A 14,556-nucleotide genomic window follows, 5' to 3' on the forward strand; every position below is an offset into this window, starting at 1 on the left:
TCAGGGTAGCTGTATGACATCACGCCCAACCGCTGCGATCAAGAACATGGCGGCGGGACTTCTGCGGGCACAGCTAAGCTGCGCCGGCAGGAAACAACCTTAATTTCTGCTAACAAGCAGAAATTGCGATGCGTTCGCAATTTCTGCTTGATGAACTGGGGGAGGCGGCAGTCAGCATGCTGGGCGACCTCCAGCATGCAATCCTTACTGAATTAGGCCCTATATGTTAATATCTTTAATTGTTCAGTCATTTTATTAGATAACAGCACAGGTCGTTCGCAGGTGCACACTTTGTAAAGATACCCTACTGTATAGAACATTTAGCTTTGTGTCAAAATATACTCTATTTGCACCCATAAACTACAAATAATTTACATACAAATACATAAAAAGTACAGTATGTGCAATTATACTACAAAAACACTTCTGATATTAATGTTTTTGTTTTATAGTGAACAAGTCATACTTGCCTACCCTCCCAGAACGGCCAGGAGGCTCCCGAAAATCGTGAGGAACTCCTGGCCCCCCGGAAAGGAGTTCAAGTCTCCCGGAGCCTACCCACACCAACCTGCCAGCCCTCCTAGCCACCCATACACCCCGCAGCCGCATTGTAGAGCAGGGGGCGGGACTGCGATGACACTATTGCATGTTCACGCCCCTACTCCGCCCACATAACATAATGCCACGCCCCCTGTAGTGTCATCCTGGCTGCCCTCTCCCGGAGTCAGGAAGTCGCCAAGTGTGGAACAAGTTCTGTGCTGGAAAACCAATCATTACCTGCTCAGGTCTGTGTCACTCTGGCTGCTAGCACATATTGGCTTGAGCCGATTGTACGTTCTAAGAGGCAGTAAGATGCGCCACTAACACTATGGAATATAATTTTCTCCAAATGACCCTCTTGTGATATGGATGGCCTTGGGGTTACTAGAGGTATTTATTGTAGATATATGCTGAGTGTCAGCGTGTCATGGTTCAACTGTGGTTTATTTCAGCTTTCAACAGAAAGTGGCCTGTAAGTCAGGCATGTCCAAAACTGCGGCCCTCCAGCTGTTGAGAAACTACACATCCCAGCATGCCCTGACACAGCTTTAGCATTCTCTGACAGCAAATCTGTGTCAGGGCATGCTGGGATATGTAGTTTCACAACAGCTGGAGGGCCGCAGTTTGGACATGCCTGCTGTAAGTCATATCACGTGAGACCAGTAACACCAGTTACCAGGCTACTGCCTTCTTCACCCATGGAAGGCTCCTTGTCCTAAATTGCAGTTCTGGGGTCAGGCATCCGAATCCAACTATGGTCCGGTTTGTGTGGAGTTTGTGTTTCTTCCCACAGTCCAAAAACATAAGGCAGTGGTATTCAAATGCGACCCCCCCCACCCCTACCCAGCTTCTGTAGAACTATACATCCCAGCATGCCCTTATATAGCAAAACTATGCCGGGATGTTTAGTTCCATGACAGCTGGAGGGCAGCATGTTGCATACCCCTGACATAAGGTGTTAGCTTACAATGGGTTGTGTTAACCGGTACTGACGCAGCTACAGCAACGAATCAGCATCCAACAAAATAGAACAGACACAGAAGCTGAGGTCAGAGCAGGCAAATAACAGGCATGATCAAGGTCAGTACACCAAGGAACAACAAACAGTGTACACTCCCAGTTCTGGGGTTAGGCTTTCCAGTCAGGGCCCCGTATGTGTAGAGGTGGAGGTGGAGGACGGAGGGAGCTTTGTAAGACAATGTGTCTCAGACTCGGTCCACAAGGCACCCTAACGGTCCAGGTTTTAAGGATACCCATGCTTGTACAGATTGTATAATCAAACTGAGGCATTAAGTCACCTGTGCTTAAGCATGGATATCCTTAAAACCTGGACTGTTAAGTTTGGGAACCACTGCTGTAAACTAAAATGGGGCAGGGTCCGATGTGTATTATTACATATCCTCTGCATAGTGCTGCTTACAGACTGACACTGTATAAATAAACAATAATAATTACATAGTTATTATAAAACTAGATCTGCTGAGACCTCTGCCTGGGGATCCAGATGTGGGCTCCCGGTTTCCCTTCCGATCAGAAGCTCACCATGCACCAGTTACCTGCGTGTGACACTATTAGGAGCGTTCATGCATACAAAGCAACCAGCGTGCTCAGAAATGAATGTGCATAAGGTGTTTGCTCGGCCAATAGCAGTCCTGATTCACTGTGACATCTACCCCCCTTCCCCCAGATTGGCCGCCCTGCACACATCACTCCAAGGATTGGTCTGATCATCAAGGTCCTCAATCACTTTTATGGCAGTGCTGAGCACTAGGGCAATGGAACAAACCTGAAAGGAGGCCTCATACTGATGCCAATGGTTTGCTGTACAGGTGGGGGAGCTTGTGAGTGGTGCTGGATGGTGGGAGCTTGTTAACTCAGGGGTATTCAACAGGCGGCCTTCCAGCTGCAGTGATACTACACATCCCAGCATGCCCTGGCACAGTTGTCCTATTGAGACATGCTAAACCGGTTGATTCTATATCGGAGTGGGAGAAGGGACCTTTTGACGTATCTAGGGGAGGAGCTACGGCCGAACAGGGTACCCGAAAAGTACCCTTGCGGGCTCGCTTCGCTCGCCACACTTTGGTGGCTTCGCTCGCCACCTGATTACTAAAGGTAATAGTTGGTGGCGTGGATAGTAGAGGAACTATCCCGCTAGCCTAGCTCCTCCCCCTGATGGAAAAGGTCCCTTAGCCCACTTGGATCTAGCTTCAATCATGCTAAAACTGTGGCAGGACGTGTAATTCCACAGCAGCTGGAGGGCCGCATGTAGAACACCCATGTGTTAGCTGAATGGGCTGTGTACACCTTGGTATATATACTGCAAGGGCTTCCTCTTTTATATAGAACAGTGGGTCTGAAGCAGAGGTGGACGCTGATGTAGATGTATATTGGTATGCAGCAGCTGTGCGAAAATATTCATATGAAGCAGGAGGCGTCTTGTGCAATAATACGCCCACTGACGGCTTCTCTGATCTGCTGCTGCGTCTGCAGCTGCATCATCGGATCAACTTCCATTCTGTGCAACGCTCCCCGTCTTCGCCACTGAACAGCAGTAGCATGTCAATCTAGCTGCTGCTTACATCGCACTGCGTCTGACGCAGCTGTATCGAGACGCATGCGCAGTCCCCAAAATATCGCACACGTGTAAAAACTGGAACAGCGGCCACCTCTGAATCAGCGCCAGAGACCGTGGCTAGGTTGTCGTCAGATCGCTAGTTTCAGCGGGAGTCACGTGCTGGACTATGGCGATCAGATACTGGGGATTACTGTATCACACCTCCTGTAAAGACCCAGGATGTCCCGGCACACAGCAAGTGATAGAATCAGAGTCTGTTCTTTTATTAACAAAACCAAAGTTATTTATTTCTGTTCAGTGCGTGCACAGCAGCAATACATTTCATCACTTATGCGAGTAACCTGGGGGTAGATTTAATAAAGCTTAGGAATGGCTATCAGTGCTTTGAAACCATCGATGGTCTATGACCATTGGAAAGTGCCCCCCCCCCCCCCCCACGTCATCAATTGAAAAAACAATGGTGGCACTAGTCAGATAGAGCAGTGCTCAACAGCAGTGTCTGTTTTTATCTAGGAGTGCAGCCCCCCCAGGTAAAATTTGCCACCCAGCTGTCAGTGAAGCCAGATGCAGTCCGTTAGACTGCACTGTCTTCACTGTGACTGGCACTGACTTCCTATTGGAACTCCTACCCGTCAGTCACAGACACACAGGGCAGTCCCATTGGCAGGAGTTTCCTCCCTCCGGGACTGCCAGACTGGGTTGCAATTAACAGAGAGCTGGCTACCTATAGTAAGCCACTCTCTGCCTCGTCAGTCCAAGCCAGCTTCTGCGGACTGCAGCCAATGCAGTCCATAGAAGCCAGGGATTTGTGCAAGCGCAGTATCATCGCCGCTACTGCACCTGCACCTGGCATCTCTGAACTTCATAGTACAGGTGCCGGGACCCAGGTAGCGGCAGGGACCAGGCAACGGGGACAAGGCGGTGGAGACCCGGCAGCATGGCCAGCGGCAACCCTCATCCGCCACCCAGGTAGGAGCCACTGCTGCTCAGTAGTGCTTGATGGCTAAACCAGTGATGGTTTCCTTCTGATGGTTCTAAAACAATTGGCAATCGATTCCACAGCATTTGATGTCAACACTGCTAAAGCAGACAAGTGAAGGTGTTTACCTTAGCAACCAATCAGATTCTGTCTATCATTTTCTATAATGCAATATAGAAATGACAGCTAAAATCTGATTGGTTGCTATGGGCAACATCTCCACTTTTCATCATTGGAAGCGTTAGTAAATCTACTCCCTGATATCTGTTAATAACCAAAATATGTCTAAACGATTTCCCAAATTTAGTGCCACATATGTTCTATCCCATGTCAGCTATCCCGAGAGTTACGGCTAAAACTTCCCTGCCATCCGAATGCGGCGTTTGGCTTCTCTACGGCGTGAACCCTATGATGTCTTTTTAGATCGGACTTATTAATGAAGCACTTGCCACATTCAGTGCAACAGAACGGCTTCTCGCCTGTGTGGATTCTTCCGTGTCTAATCAAATGTGAGTTGCTGACAAAGCACTTTCCGCAGACAGAGCAAGAGAAGGGCTTTTCTCCCGTGTGAGTCCTTGTGTGCAGAGAGAGATTGGACTTACAGGTAAAGCACTTCCCGCACTCAGAGCAAGTATACGGCCGGCAGCCTCTGTGGGTTCTCCTGCTGCTGCTTAGGACTGGGTTAGAGAGAGAACGTTTCCCAAAGTCGGACCAAGAATACGGATCTTCTCCTGTGGGTATCCCCTGCAGTTCCACCTGCCCTGATTCGTTAATAAAATAGTCACTATGTTCGGGGCTAGTATATGGTCTCTCCTCAAGATGAATTTTGAAATGTCTTTTGAGATCAGAGTTGGTGATAAAGGATTTCCCACAAACAGCGCAAGCATGTGGTTTATCCCCTGTGTGAATCTTACAGTGTCTAATAAGGTGCGAGTTACTGATGAAACACTTCCCGCATTCAGAGCAAGAGTAGGGCTTCTCGCTGGTGTGAGTCCTCTGGTGCAGAGCAAGGTTGGAGTTGGTGACAAAAGACTTCCCGCATTCCGAGCAGGAATAAGGCCTCTCTCCCGTGTGAGTCCTCTGGTGTGGGGCAAGATTCGAGTAGGTTGTAAAACATTTCCCGCATACAGAACAGGAAAACGGCTTCTCCCCCGTGTGAGTCCTTTTGTGTATAAGAAGCTCAGAGTTCCGTCTAAAACACTTTCCACACTCATAACATAAAAACGGTTTCTCTCCTGCCTGATGCATATTGTTACTGGGCTCCTCAGAATAGACAGATGTATACTGTGCCTGCTCTGTGATTGATTCCTCCATAATATGGGTAGCTGTATACTGTGTATGATCTGTGGGAGCATAATTATCAGTGTGTGTGAGAATTCCTCCATCACACGAGACTGGTTCCTCCTTAATATGAGTAGATGTATACGGTGTATGACCTGTGGGTGTATACATGTCAGTGTGTGTGAGGTCTCCTCCATCACATGAGACTGGTTCCTCCTTAATATGAGTTGCTGTATACTGTGTATGATCTGTGGTTATATACATGTCAGTGTGTGTGAGGTCCCGTACCTCACATGAGACTGGTTCCTCCATAATATGAGTAGATGTATACTGTGTATGATCTGTGGGAGTACATAGGTCAGTGTGTGTGAGGTCTCCTCCATCACATGAGACTGGTTCCTCCTTAATATGAGTTGATGTATACTGTGTAGGATATGTGGGTGTATAATTATCAGTGTGTATGAGGTCTCCTCCGTCACATGAGGCTGGTTCCTTCATAATGTGAGTAGATGTATACTGTGTAACATATGTGGGAGTATATAGGTCAGTGTGTGTGAGGTCTCCTCCATCACAGGAGACTGAATCATCCTTAATATGAGTAGCTGTATACTGTGTATGACATGTGGGTGTATAATTGCCTTCACATACAATTGGTTCCTCAATTAAATCCCCAAGACAGTCAATCTTTTGTTCATCTGTTGCGGTCTCAATATTTATAACAGCACCATGACCCTCAGTTAGAAATTCTCTTGGAGAAATAGGCGTCTGGGATACACTGGATATTTTCCTAGCCTCTGTAAAATCTGTTGGGGAGACATACATTGTGATTAGAATATATAAACACTGGTATAGAGAGTAGAAAAGGCACCTGGGAGTGACATTTCTGAGATATATTTACTAAGAGGGAATATTTACTTAGCCACCACTTGGTAAATACACCCCAGAATATTGATGATGTTGCATTACAGAGGTATTTTAAGTTCATTGATGACAAATCACAAATGTGTATATTGCAAACCAGGGGTAGGATCCCCTGTTGTTATCCTCTTCCCCATTATTTAATTTATAAAGGGGGAATGTTCCCCTTATCCTGGTGAGTGCAGGGAACAACGGCTCCTCGGGTCCTCCCGCTTTAGGTAAGGTATCTGTCCAGCCGCGCAGTAGTGCTTTTCCTTCCTCCGGGGACCCCCTTTTCCACGTTTTCGGCTCTCTTTTAATGATCCTCAGTCACTTTGGGACCTCCTCTGCCCCCTCGGCTTCTCACTACCACTGGCTACTGGGTCCTCAGTGACAGGCCGCCCTCTGGTCACTCTGCCCTACAACATGGGTACGGGTGATAATGATGGTGTCTGTGCTTTCTGTCTACGGGGGGAAGGGGGGGGTCAGTAACTGTGCTCTTTTTCTTTGGTTCTGTAACCAATTATTTGGAAACCCTCATTTCAAAATCCTGCGTTTGCCACTGATTTCCATACAGAAAATGCAGGTGCACACTCTAAGTACTAAACACTGCTAATCGGACCAATTCTAATAAACTTAACTGCAATATAACAAATTAAAATTGAGGTGCTTAGCATAATTTTGGCCAAAGATATGGACTCACCAGCCGTGACCAGGTGACCTCGCCTGGTGAGTTCTAACATTTCTAAGATTCAAGTCCAGAGCATTGGACTCCCCAGGCAAGCACAAGCCAACTGCCCCAAAGCATCACACTAGTGAGAGGTTTAAGTGCTAAAAGTTGTTACATTAGTAAGAAGCAGCAGCTATGTGTTGAGAGTGTTGCATAGGTGACAGCCAATAATTAGGGTGTTAAAAAGTGCTACGTTGGTAAATGACAATTTAGGTGCTAAAAAAGTTCTAGATTAAGTGTTAGAGGGCGATAGAAGTGACAATTTAGCATAGCCCTGTCCTCTCCTGCACTTTGTGTTCCTCGGTAGCCATAGGCTGCATAGATGTGGCTATGAAGGAGAGATGCTGCCCGGCCGCCCTGATGTGCCTAAATCACATTCAGTGTGCATAGTGTCAAAGTCGAAAAATATTGTAATGCATATGCCTTGTACTAACTCCATGCACATGCCCGCTGCTCGTGCACTCAGTCCTCCGTACGTGCACATATCCCCAATTTGCGTAGGATCGCTCCGGCGATCATGCGCGTGATATGGGTATTTACGGCGGAGTTTGTAAGCGCGTAGCGTGTTATTAGAACATTACATATTTAACCCATATAGCGTACATTTTAGATATAGTTCCCCTAGACCATGTCAGCGAGTATTAATAGTTTAAACAGTTCCTGGACAGAGAGATTCGCCTTTGCATGATAGGAAAGGTCAGATAAAGGTTGGAAGGTGATGTCTAGTATCCAGCTGTAGGGTATTTTGAGGGTAACATTCTGGTGTTAGTTAGAGAAAGATCGCTTGTTCCTGCGTATAGTTATGTACAAAAGTAGAATATGAACATTAACTGTATTTACTGTATTTTATGTATGTGGCGGGAATCCAGAGGATACCACCCACAAGAGCAGTTGGGGAAAGACATCGCCCACCCTTTCAAATCCACCTATGACCTTTGCTGTAATGTAGAGACACATCCCTGTGTCCAATGGACAATGAGATTACAGTGACCATTGTATTGTGTATGCATGTTGTGTATAAAAAGACCATTGTTGCCTGGCCGATCAGAAGACTCTAAACGCTATCTGTATGACCAGCGGAGGACCGACTCGGGTTGCGCTTGCGAACATTCTCACGTATGTATATTCTCTGTAGCCATTATTCTGTTTAGATTTACTTGTTAGCCTGTAGTGTATGATTTGTATTGTTTTTACCTTTTGGAATTAATCCACGGAGGCCTTAGAACCCTGTGGTTGCAACTACAAATCAGTGTTGTGTTTTCACTTTCCTGCCTGGGCTTTAAAGTAGATTTATCTGTATAAGGTGTATAAATGTTGATAAGGTGTACGCACTGCGGGTACTTTGTACCGCCAGCGCTACTTAAGGTTTAAAGGTATAACATCATTGCAGTACTTTGCTGTTAAAGGTTTAAGGTGTAAGCACATGATTACATTGTATCATTAACAAGGTTTAAAGGTTAACCATCGTGTGTGCGCTCGCTGTGTGTATTCCGTACACTCAGCGCAGCGTGTGTACGCCAAGTGCGTACCACGTGCAGGACTCTGTACGTAAATAGCGTACAAAGTGCGTAGCACGTGCTTTTAGTTTAGCGGCCATAGCGGCTCAACGGTAAAAGTGTATTTAGAGGTATAGCTTTGCGGTCTAAGATAATACCGACATTATCAATAGAAAGGACCTTCAGTCTGTATCTCAGTCATCGGTTGGTGGGAATATAAAACAGCACACTTCTGATTGGATGGGATGACATGTGATGGGGAAGGGGGTATGGCCAACCACTGTCCCCATGTATGTATTCACAAAGAAGCCAAATCAGTTACCTGCAAACTGCCATCTAACCGTCTTACAGCGGCTTCGCAGAAATCAGACAACTGTTACTGCGCTCATTAGTTAAATCTGCCTTATAGTGATGACAACATCTACATATACAAACAGAACTGCGATTAACACTCCTCTTACCCAGCGATCTGAGGGGCTGTTGATTCTCCATAAAGACATCCTTGTACAGATCCTTGTGTCCCTCTACATACTCCCACTCCTCCATGGAGAGATAGACAGTGACATCCTGACACCTTATAGGAACCTGACACACACAATGACACAGTCATCACCCAGACACCTCCCCTGGTGTTACTGTATAATGCCCCATTCCCAGCAGTCACATCTCCAGTCATCACCCAGACACCTCCCCTGGTGTTACTGTATAATGTCCCATTCTCAGCAGTCACCTCTCCAGTCATCACCCAGACACCTTCCCTGGTGTTACTGTATAATGCCCCATTCCCAGCAGTCACCTCTCCAGTCATCACCCAGAAACCTCCCCTGGTGTTACTGTATAATGCCCCATTCCCAGCAGTCACCTCTCCAGTCATCACCCAGACACCTCCCCTGGTGTTACTGTATAATGCCCCATTCCCAGCAGCCACCTCTCCAGTCATCACCCAGACACTCCCCTGGTGTTACTGTATAATGTCCCATTCCCAGCAGTCACCTCTCCAGTCATTACCCAGACACCTCCCCTGGTGTTACTGTATAATGTCCCATTCCCAGCAGTCACCTCTCCAGTCATTACCCAGACACCTCCCCTGGTGTTACTGTATAATGTCCTATTCCCAGCAGTCACCTCTCCAGTCATCACCCAGACACCTCCCCTGGTGTTACTGTATAATGTACCATTCCCAGCAGTCACCTCTCCAGTCATCACCCAGACACCTCCCCTGGTGTTACTGTATAATGCCCCATTCCCAGCAGTCACCTCTCCAGTCATCACCCAGACACCTCCCCTGGTGTTACTGTATAATGTCCTATTCCCAGCAGTCACCTCTCCAGTCATCACCCAGACACCTCCCCTGGTGTTACTGTATAATGCCCCATTCCCAGCAGTCACCTCTCCAGTCATCAGCTGAATGATCTTGTTGGTGAGTTCCAGGATCTTCTGCTCATTGTCTCTCTCATGTATCAGTGAGTGAGGTGGAGGCTTCGGGATGGGGTTCTGGGTCCTGACCCGTCCTCCTGACAAACAGGGGCATATACTGGGTGTCATAGGATCAATAGAGGTCTTCTTCACTACTGTGTAATCCTGTTTTATGGGAGACACAATAAAACAAAGTTCAACAACCAGTAAAATGTATTTCAGAATGTTCTGTATGGATCCCAGAATTCCTTCCTGTTTCATTACTAGAGTGATGAGATAACGGTTACATTCGGTGACCCCCTCACCTCTCTGGTCAGCAGGTAGATGATCTCCAGGGTGAGATTTAATAACCTCTCAGTCATGTGACTCCAGTCCTTGTCCATCCTCAGCAGCTTGCTGGTCAGCTCATGAATACAAGACTCTATACACGTGCTTATCCTTCACAGGGCGTCATGGAAAATCACTAGACTGTTCCTGGAATTTAGGAAAAAGCAATATATAAGCATCATTACATATATATGGTAACATGCTCGTAATCTAGCAGACTCTGATCTCTTGCAGGACACACATTTCTCTCTTTATGATCACACCTCTGATTTAAAGTCTTCAGATAATTAAAGGCTTTTTTTTTTTTTAAATCACTCCTCACCTGTTCCTGCGCCACGGAGTTTAGCATTTTGGGACTTACATATAGTGGTTTGTTTCCATCGTGGGGCCTAATTCAGACTGTAACGCGGCAGCGCTCGAAGTCTGAAGGCCGGTGAAGTGTGCGCACGTGCAGTAGCTGCACTGCACACAGTGAGATGCGACGGCATGTCACTTGTGCAATCACATCTGCCTGATTGACAGACAGAGGTGGTCACCAGTCGGGAGGGAGTGTTGCGGCGGTGTTGAGGGGGTGCGGTCCGGACAACGCGAGCGTGTCCAGATCACCTGCGAAGCGGGCAGCGGCGACCCTAAACATGGCGGGTAGCAGACTGCCTTCACAGCTAGGCTGTGCAGGCAGAGGGTTACTCGACAGATGCATGTCAGCAGGGAAGGGGGTGCTGACTTTCCCTGTGCTGGCCATTTTTATCACGTATCTACGATCAGGTCTGAATCACCCCCAAGGTCTCCAGGCTTTCATACACTAGATTCCAATTTGTTGCTACTTAACTATTTAGCAAAAAAAAAAAAAAAAACAACAACTTTGCAAATTGCTTTCAGGACAATGCTGCGCATAATATGTACTCTGTCAGTACGTGAAATATGCGTGGTCTGCTATCAAGGTTATCTCAGCTGTATGTATGGATACATTTTACATTTGACCAATGTCAGTTCCGTGTTGGAGCTCTATATAGCAGATCCATTGTTAGCTACCATACCAATATCTCAGACCAGCACAGAACCAATATATCCGTCCTCCCCATTTATTATACTATCCTAGAACCCCCCCACGGCCACCACCAACTCTTGACTGCCTGATACAAAACAAATGTATGCTTTACTTGCCCCCCTTCCCCATTATATGACCAGAGTCCCCCCCACCTCTTACCGTACTCTGATTATATAACACAAAACGAGTGTAAACAATAACCTGCCCATTATACACTGAAGCCACCATACCTCTGAACACATTGCAAAAACAGCATTATTCCAGTCTACCTCCCTTTTGTATCATGTGCATTCAGTATCAGCTCCTACTGCACAATGTGCCCTGTATTATCATTGTTTACCGGCAATGGGGAAATATATCAGCTCCTTCTTCCCAGCAGGATGGTAGAGGCTAGATCCAAGTGGCCTAAGGGACCTTTGCCGTCAGGGGGAGGAGCCACGACACAAGGGGGAGGAGCTACGCCAGCGGTACAGTTGGTCTAGTATCCACACCACCAACTATTACCTTTAGTAATTAGGTGGCGAGCGAAGCGGAGCGGAGCGAGCCACCGTGCCCGAAGCGTGGCAAGCGAAGCGAGCCCGCGAGGGTACTTTTCGGGTACCTTGTTCGGCCGCATCTCCTCCCCCTGGTGACGGGTCTCCTCCCCTAGGTACGTCAGAAGGTCCCTTCTCCCACTCCAATATAGAACCAACCAGAACAGGATGCTGTATCTCACTTCCGGATTGTGCGTTCCACACTAGACTTCCGCATTGTGCGTTCCACCAGACTTCCGCATTGTGCGTTCCATCACACTTCCGCATTGTGCGTTCCATCACACTTCCGTGTTGTAGCTCATCGCTAGCCGGATTGAGCTCTTTATTCTTTCACCGGCGTTCTACAGTTCCATTCACACTTGTGAATGTGATACAGTGGTTCTGGTAGTTGCGATTAAAGTGTCACTAAAGGCAGTGACACTAGTACTACAACATCCAGAATGCATTGCTGCATTATTGTTTGCCACTATCCATTTGTCTGTTCTGTAGTAGTACTGTAGCAGTATTGAGTGCAGGCTGTATTCCCATGGCAGTTAGTATTTGTGTGTTATATCAGTATATAGGTTAGAACATATATCACATTATAGACAGCTTTTTGTAGTGCCATAGTACAGAGCACAGTACATTAGTTTTATTCAATGTGTTCAATAGGCTACACGGTACTTAAAATAATACACAAATAGAAAATAGTGTGTTTATACAGTCAACATGATGGGATATGTTTGAGCAGTTATATGATTTTCTTCCTGGAGCTAGGTCACCCTTAAGGCACTTGCCTAGGGTGACCTAGCTCCAGAAGGGGCACCTAGGGTTACCACCCGTCCGGGATTTTCTAGACGTCCGGAAATCCTTCAGACTGTCCATGGTCCGGACAGGCATAGAAATGTGTCCCGCTGGGTTTGGGCATCGGATCCCAACACCGACGGATGAGGTGTTACAGCTTTTCAACTTTGGCACCAAACAGGAGCGGTGCGTTGAGCCAATTGTGGCTCGCTGTGTAATTGGTCCGCCCACTCACTGTCAGCATTTATTAACCAGTGAGATTGTCATAAAGTCAGTGCGATGGTTGAGGGGGAGCATAGCAGAGCTCCCGAAGAGCACGGAAGACACCACAAAGAGGCGACCCATAGGGAAAAAGTCTGGAATATGCGGCAGAAAAAAGACAGAACACGACAGGACGCCTATGCCTGGCTCAAGGGGGCTCTTGCAATGGAGCTTATATTGCCCCTCTTGCTGTTCAGGTGAAGTGCAGGGGGACTCACGTAGCTGGCGGGGTCTAAACAGCGGTGAGAGGCAAGAGAGGATCAGGCACTTAGCTGATGAGCCTTGCTAACACCTGCGTGGAAGTGACAGCGCAGAGGATATCCTTCTGTGCTCGCCAAGGTCGGCAGAGAGGGTAAGATCCCAGTGGGACACCCTTTCTTCATTACTACCCTAGACCACCAGTGTGTCAGACAATAGGCCTATGGCACGCAGTTGGGCAGGAAGCTTGCGAGCATGCTATGCCCGTGATTTAAATGGCCACTGGGCTCTTGGGTGATTAGATCAGGCACTAGGCCCATGAGCATAATTAGGTTTGGCCGCTAGGCCCATTGGCAGAGCCGGCCCTAACCAATATGATGCCCTAGGCAAGATTTTGGCTGGTGCCCCCTAGCACCACCGCTGGTTCCGCCTCTGACCTTGCACCTCTTTCCCAGCACCATCACCCCTCACCCATAGCAGTCTTTACTTTGGTGTTTGTACCCCCTATATTTTAAATAGGAACAGTTCGCACATTTGGTGCTCAGCCCAAAGAGGGGTGTGTTTTTGCTGGCAAGGGGCATGGCCACACAATAGTAACCCCAATTCCAATTACACCACACAGTAGTGCAACTTTATTCACATTTGATCATGCGATAGTGTCCATGATTCATATTACATCCCACAGTAGTATCACTTTACCTTATAAACGTTACTCCTCACAGTAGAGCCCCTTATTCACATTACATCACACTGAATTGCTCCTTATTCACATTAGACCACACCCTATTGCTCTTTATTCACATTAGATGTCACAGTAGTGCCCTTTCTATACGCAGCGCAACCCCATAGTAGAGCACCTTATACACATAATGCCACAGAGTAATGCCCCTTACACATATGAGACACATTATTAAAGTCCTTATAAACATAATGCTCCTTACACATTATGACAACCTTTATTAATGCCCTTATACACATAATGACACACATAATGCCCCCTACACATTTGCTGCACATTATTAGTGCCCCTATACACATAATGACACACATACAGTAGTACCCTGTTACACATATGCCGCACATTATTAATGCCCTTATACACATAATGACACACATAGTGCCCCTTACACATATGTTGCACATTATTAATGCATTTTTACATGACACACATAATGCTCCTTACACATATTCTGAACACTACTGCACAACAAACCCACTCACATGTACACAGCACTCACACTGCCACTAACACTGTGACCTCTGCCTCTGCTTGGATACAGATGTGTCCTCATAAATCTTGCCTTAATGCTAAAGTTGGGTACCTTTTTTTATGAAAATGCAGCTTATTTGCATTGCTATGTGGCTAGGATGCACAAGCAGCTTCTGCTGATTAAAATGGTATGTAGCATGCCTATATACTGTGAGACTGCGCTGCATCTGCATATGAAATGCTACACACAGAATATAGGCATGCTGCATATCATTTTAA

At 46.9% G+C, this 14,556-nt stretch overlaps 1 protein-coding gene across 3 annotated transcripts; it reads right to left on the bottom strand.

Moving 5' to 3' along the window:
• Positions 1 to 3,539: 3,539 nt before the first annotated feature.
• Positions 3,540 to 11,933, bottom strand: LOC135054850 (oocyte zinc finger protein XlCOF7.1-like). 3 transcript variants are annotated; one of them, XM_063958251.1, is made up of 5 exons: positions 11,633 to 11,933; positions 10,223 to 10,391; positions 9,891 to 10,082; positions 8,963 to 9,086; positions 3,540 to 6,181 (listed from the first exon to the last, which is right to left on the bottom strand). In XM_063958251.1, the coding sequence occupies exons 2-5, from the start codon at positions 10,298 to 10,300 to the stop codon at positions 4,428 to 4,430; spliced, it is 2,148 nt and encodes a 715-aa protein (XP_063814321.1). In that variant the 5' UTR covers positions 10,301 to 10,391; positions 11,633 to 11,933; the 3' UTR covers positions 3,540 to 4,427. The 3 variants fall into 3 exon arrangements, with proteins under 3 accessions (XP_063814321.1, XP_063814322.1, XP_063814323.1); XM_063958252.1 differs by lacking the exon at positions 11,633 to 11,933 and adding an exon at positions 11,523 to 11,618; XM_063958253.1 differs by lacking the exon at positions 3,540 to 6,181 and adding an exon at positions 6,222 to 6,694.
• Positions 11,934 to 14,556: the final 2,623 nt, after the last annotated feature.

This window comes from Pseudophryne corroboree, chromosome 3 (assembly GCF_028390025.1).
Source record: "Pseudophryne corroboree isolate aPseCor3 chromosome 3, aPseCor3.hap2, whole genome shotgun sequence".
Lineage (NCBI taxonomy): Eukaryota > Metazoa > Chordata > Amphibia > Anura > Myobatrachidae > Pseudophryne > Pseudophryne corroboree.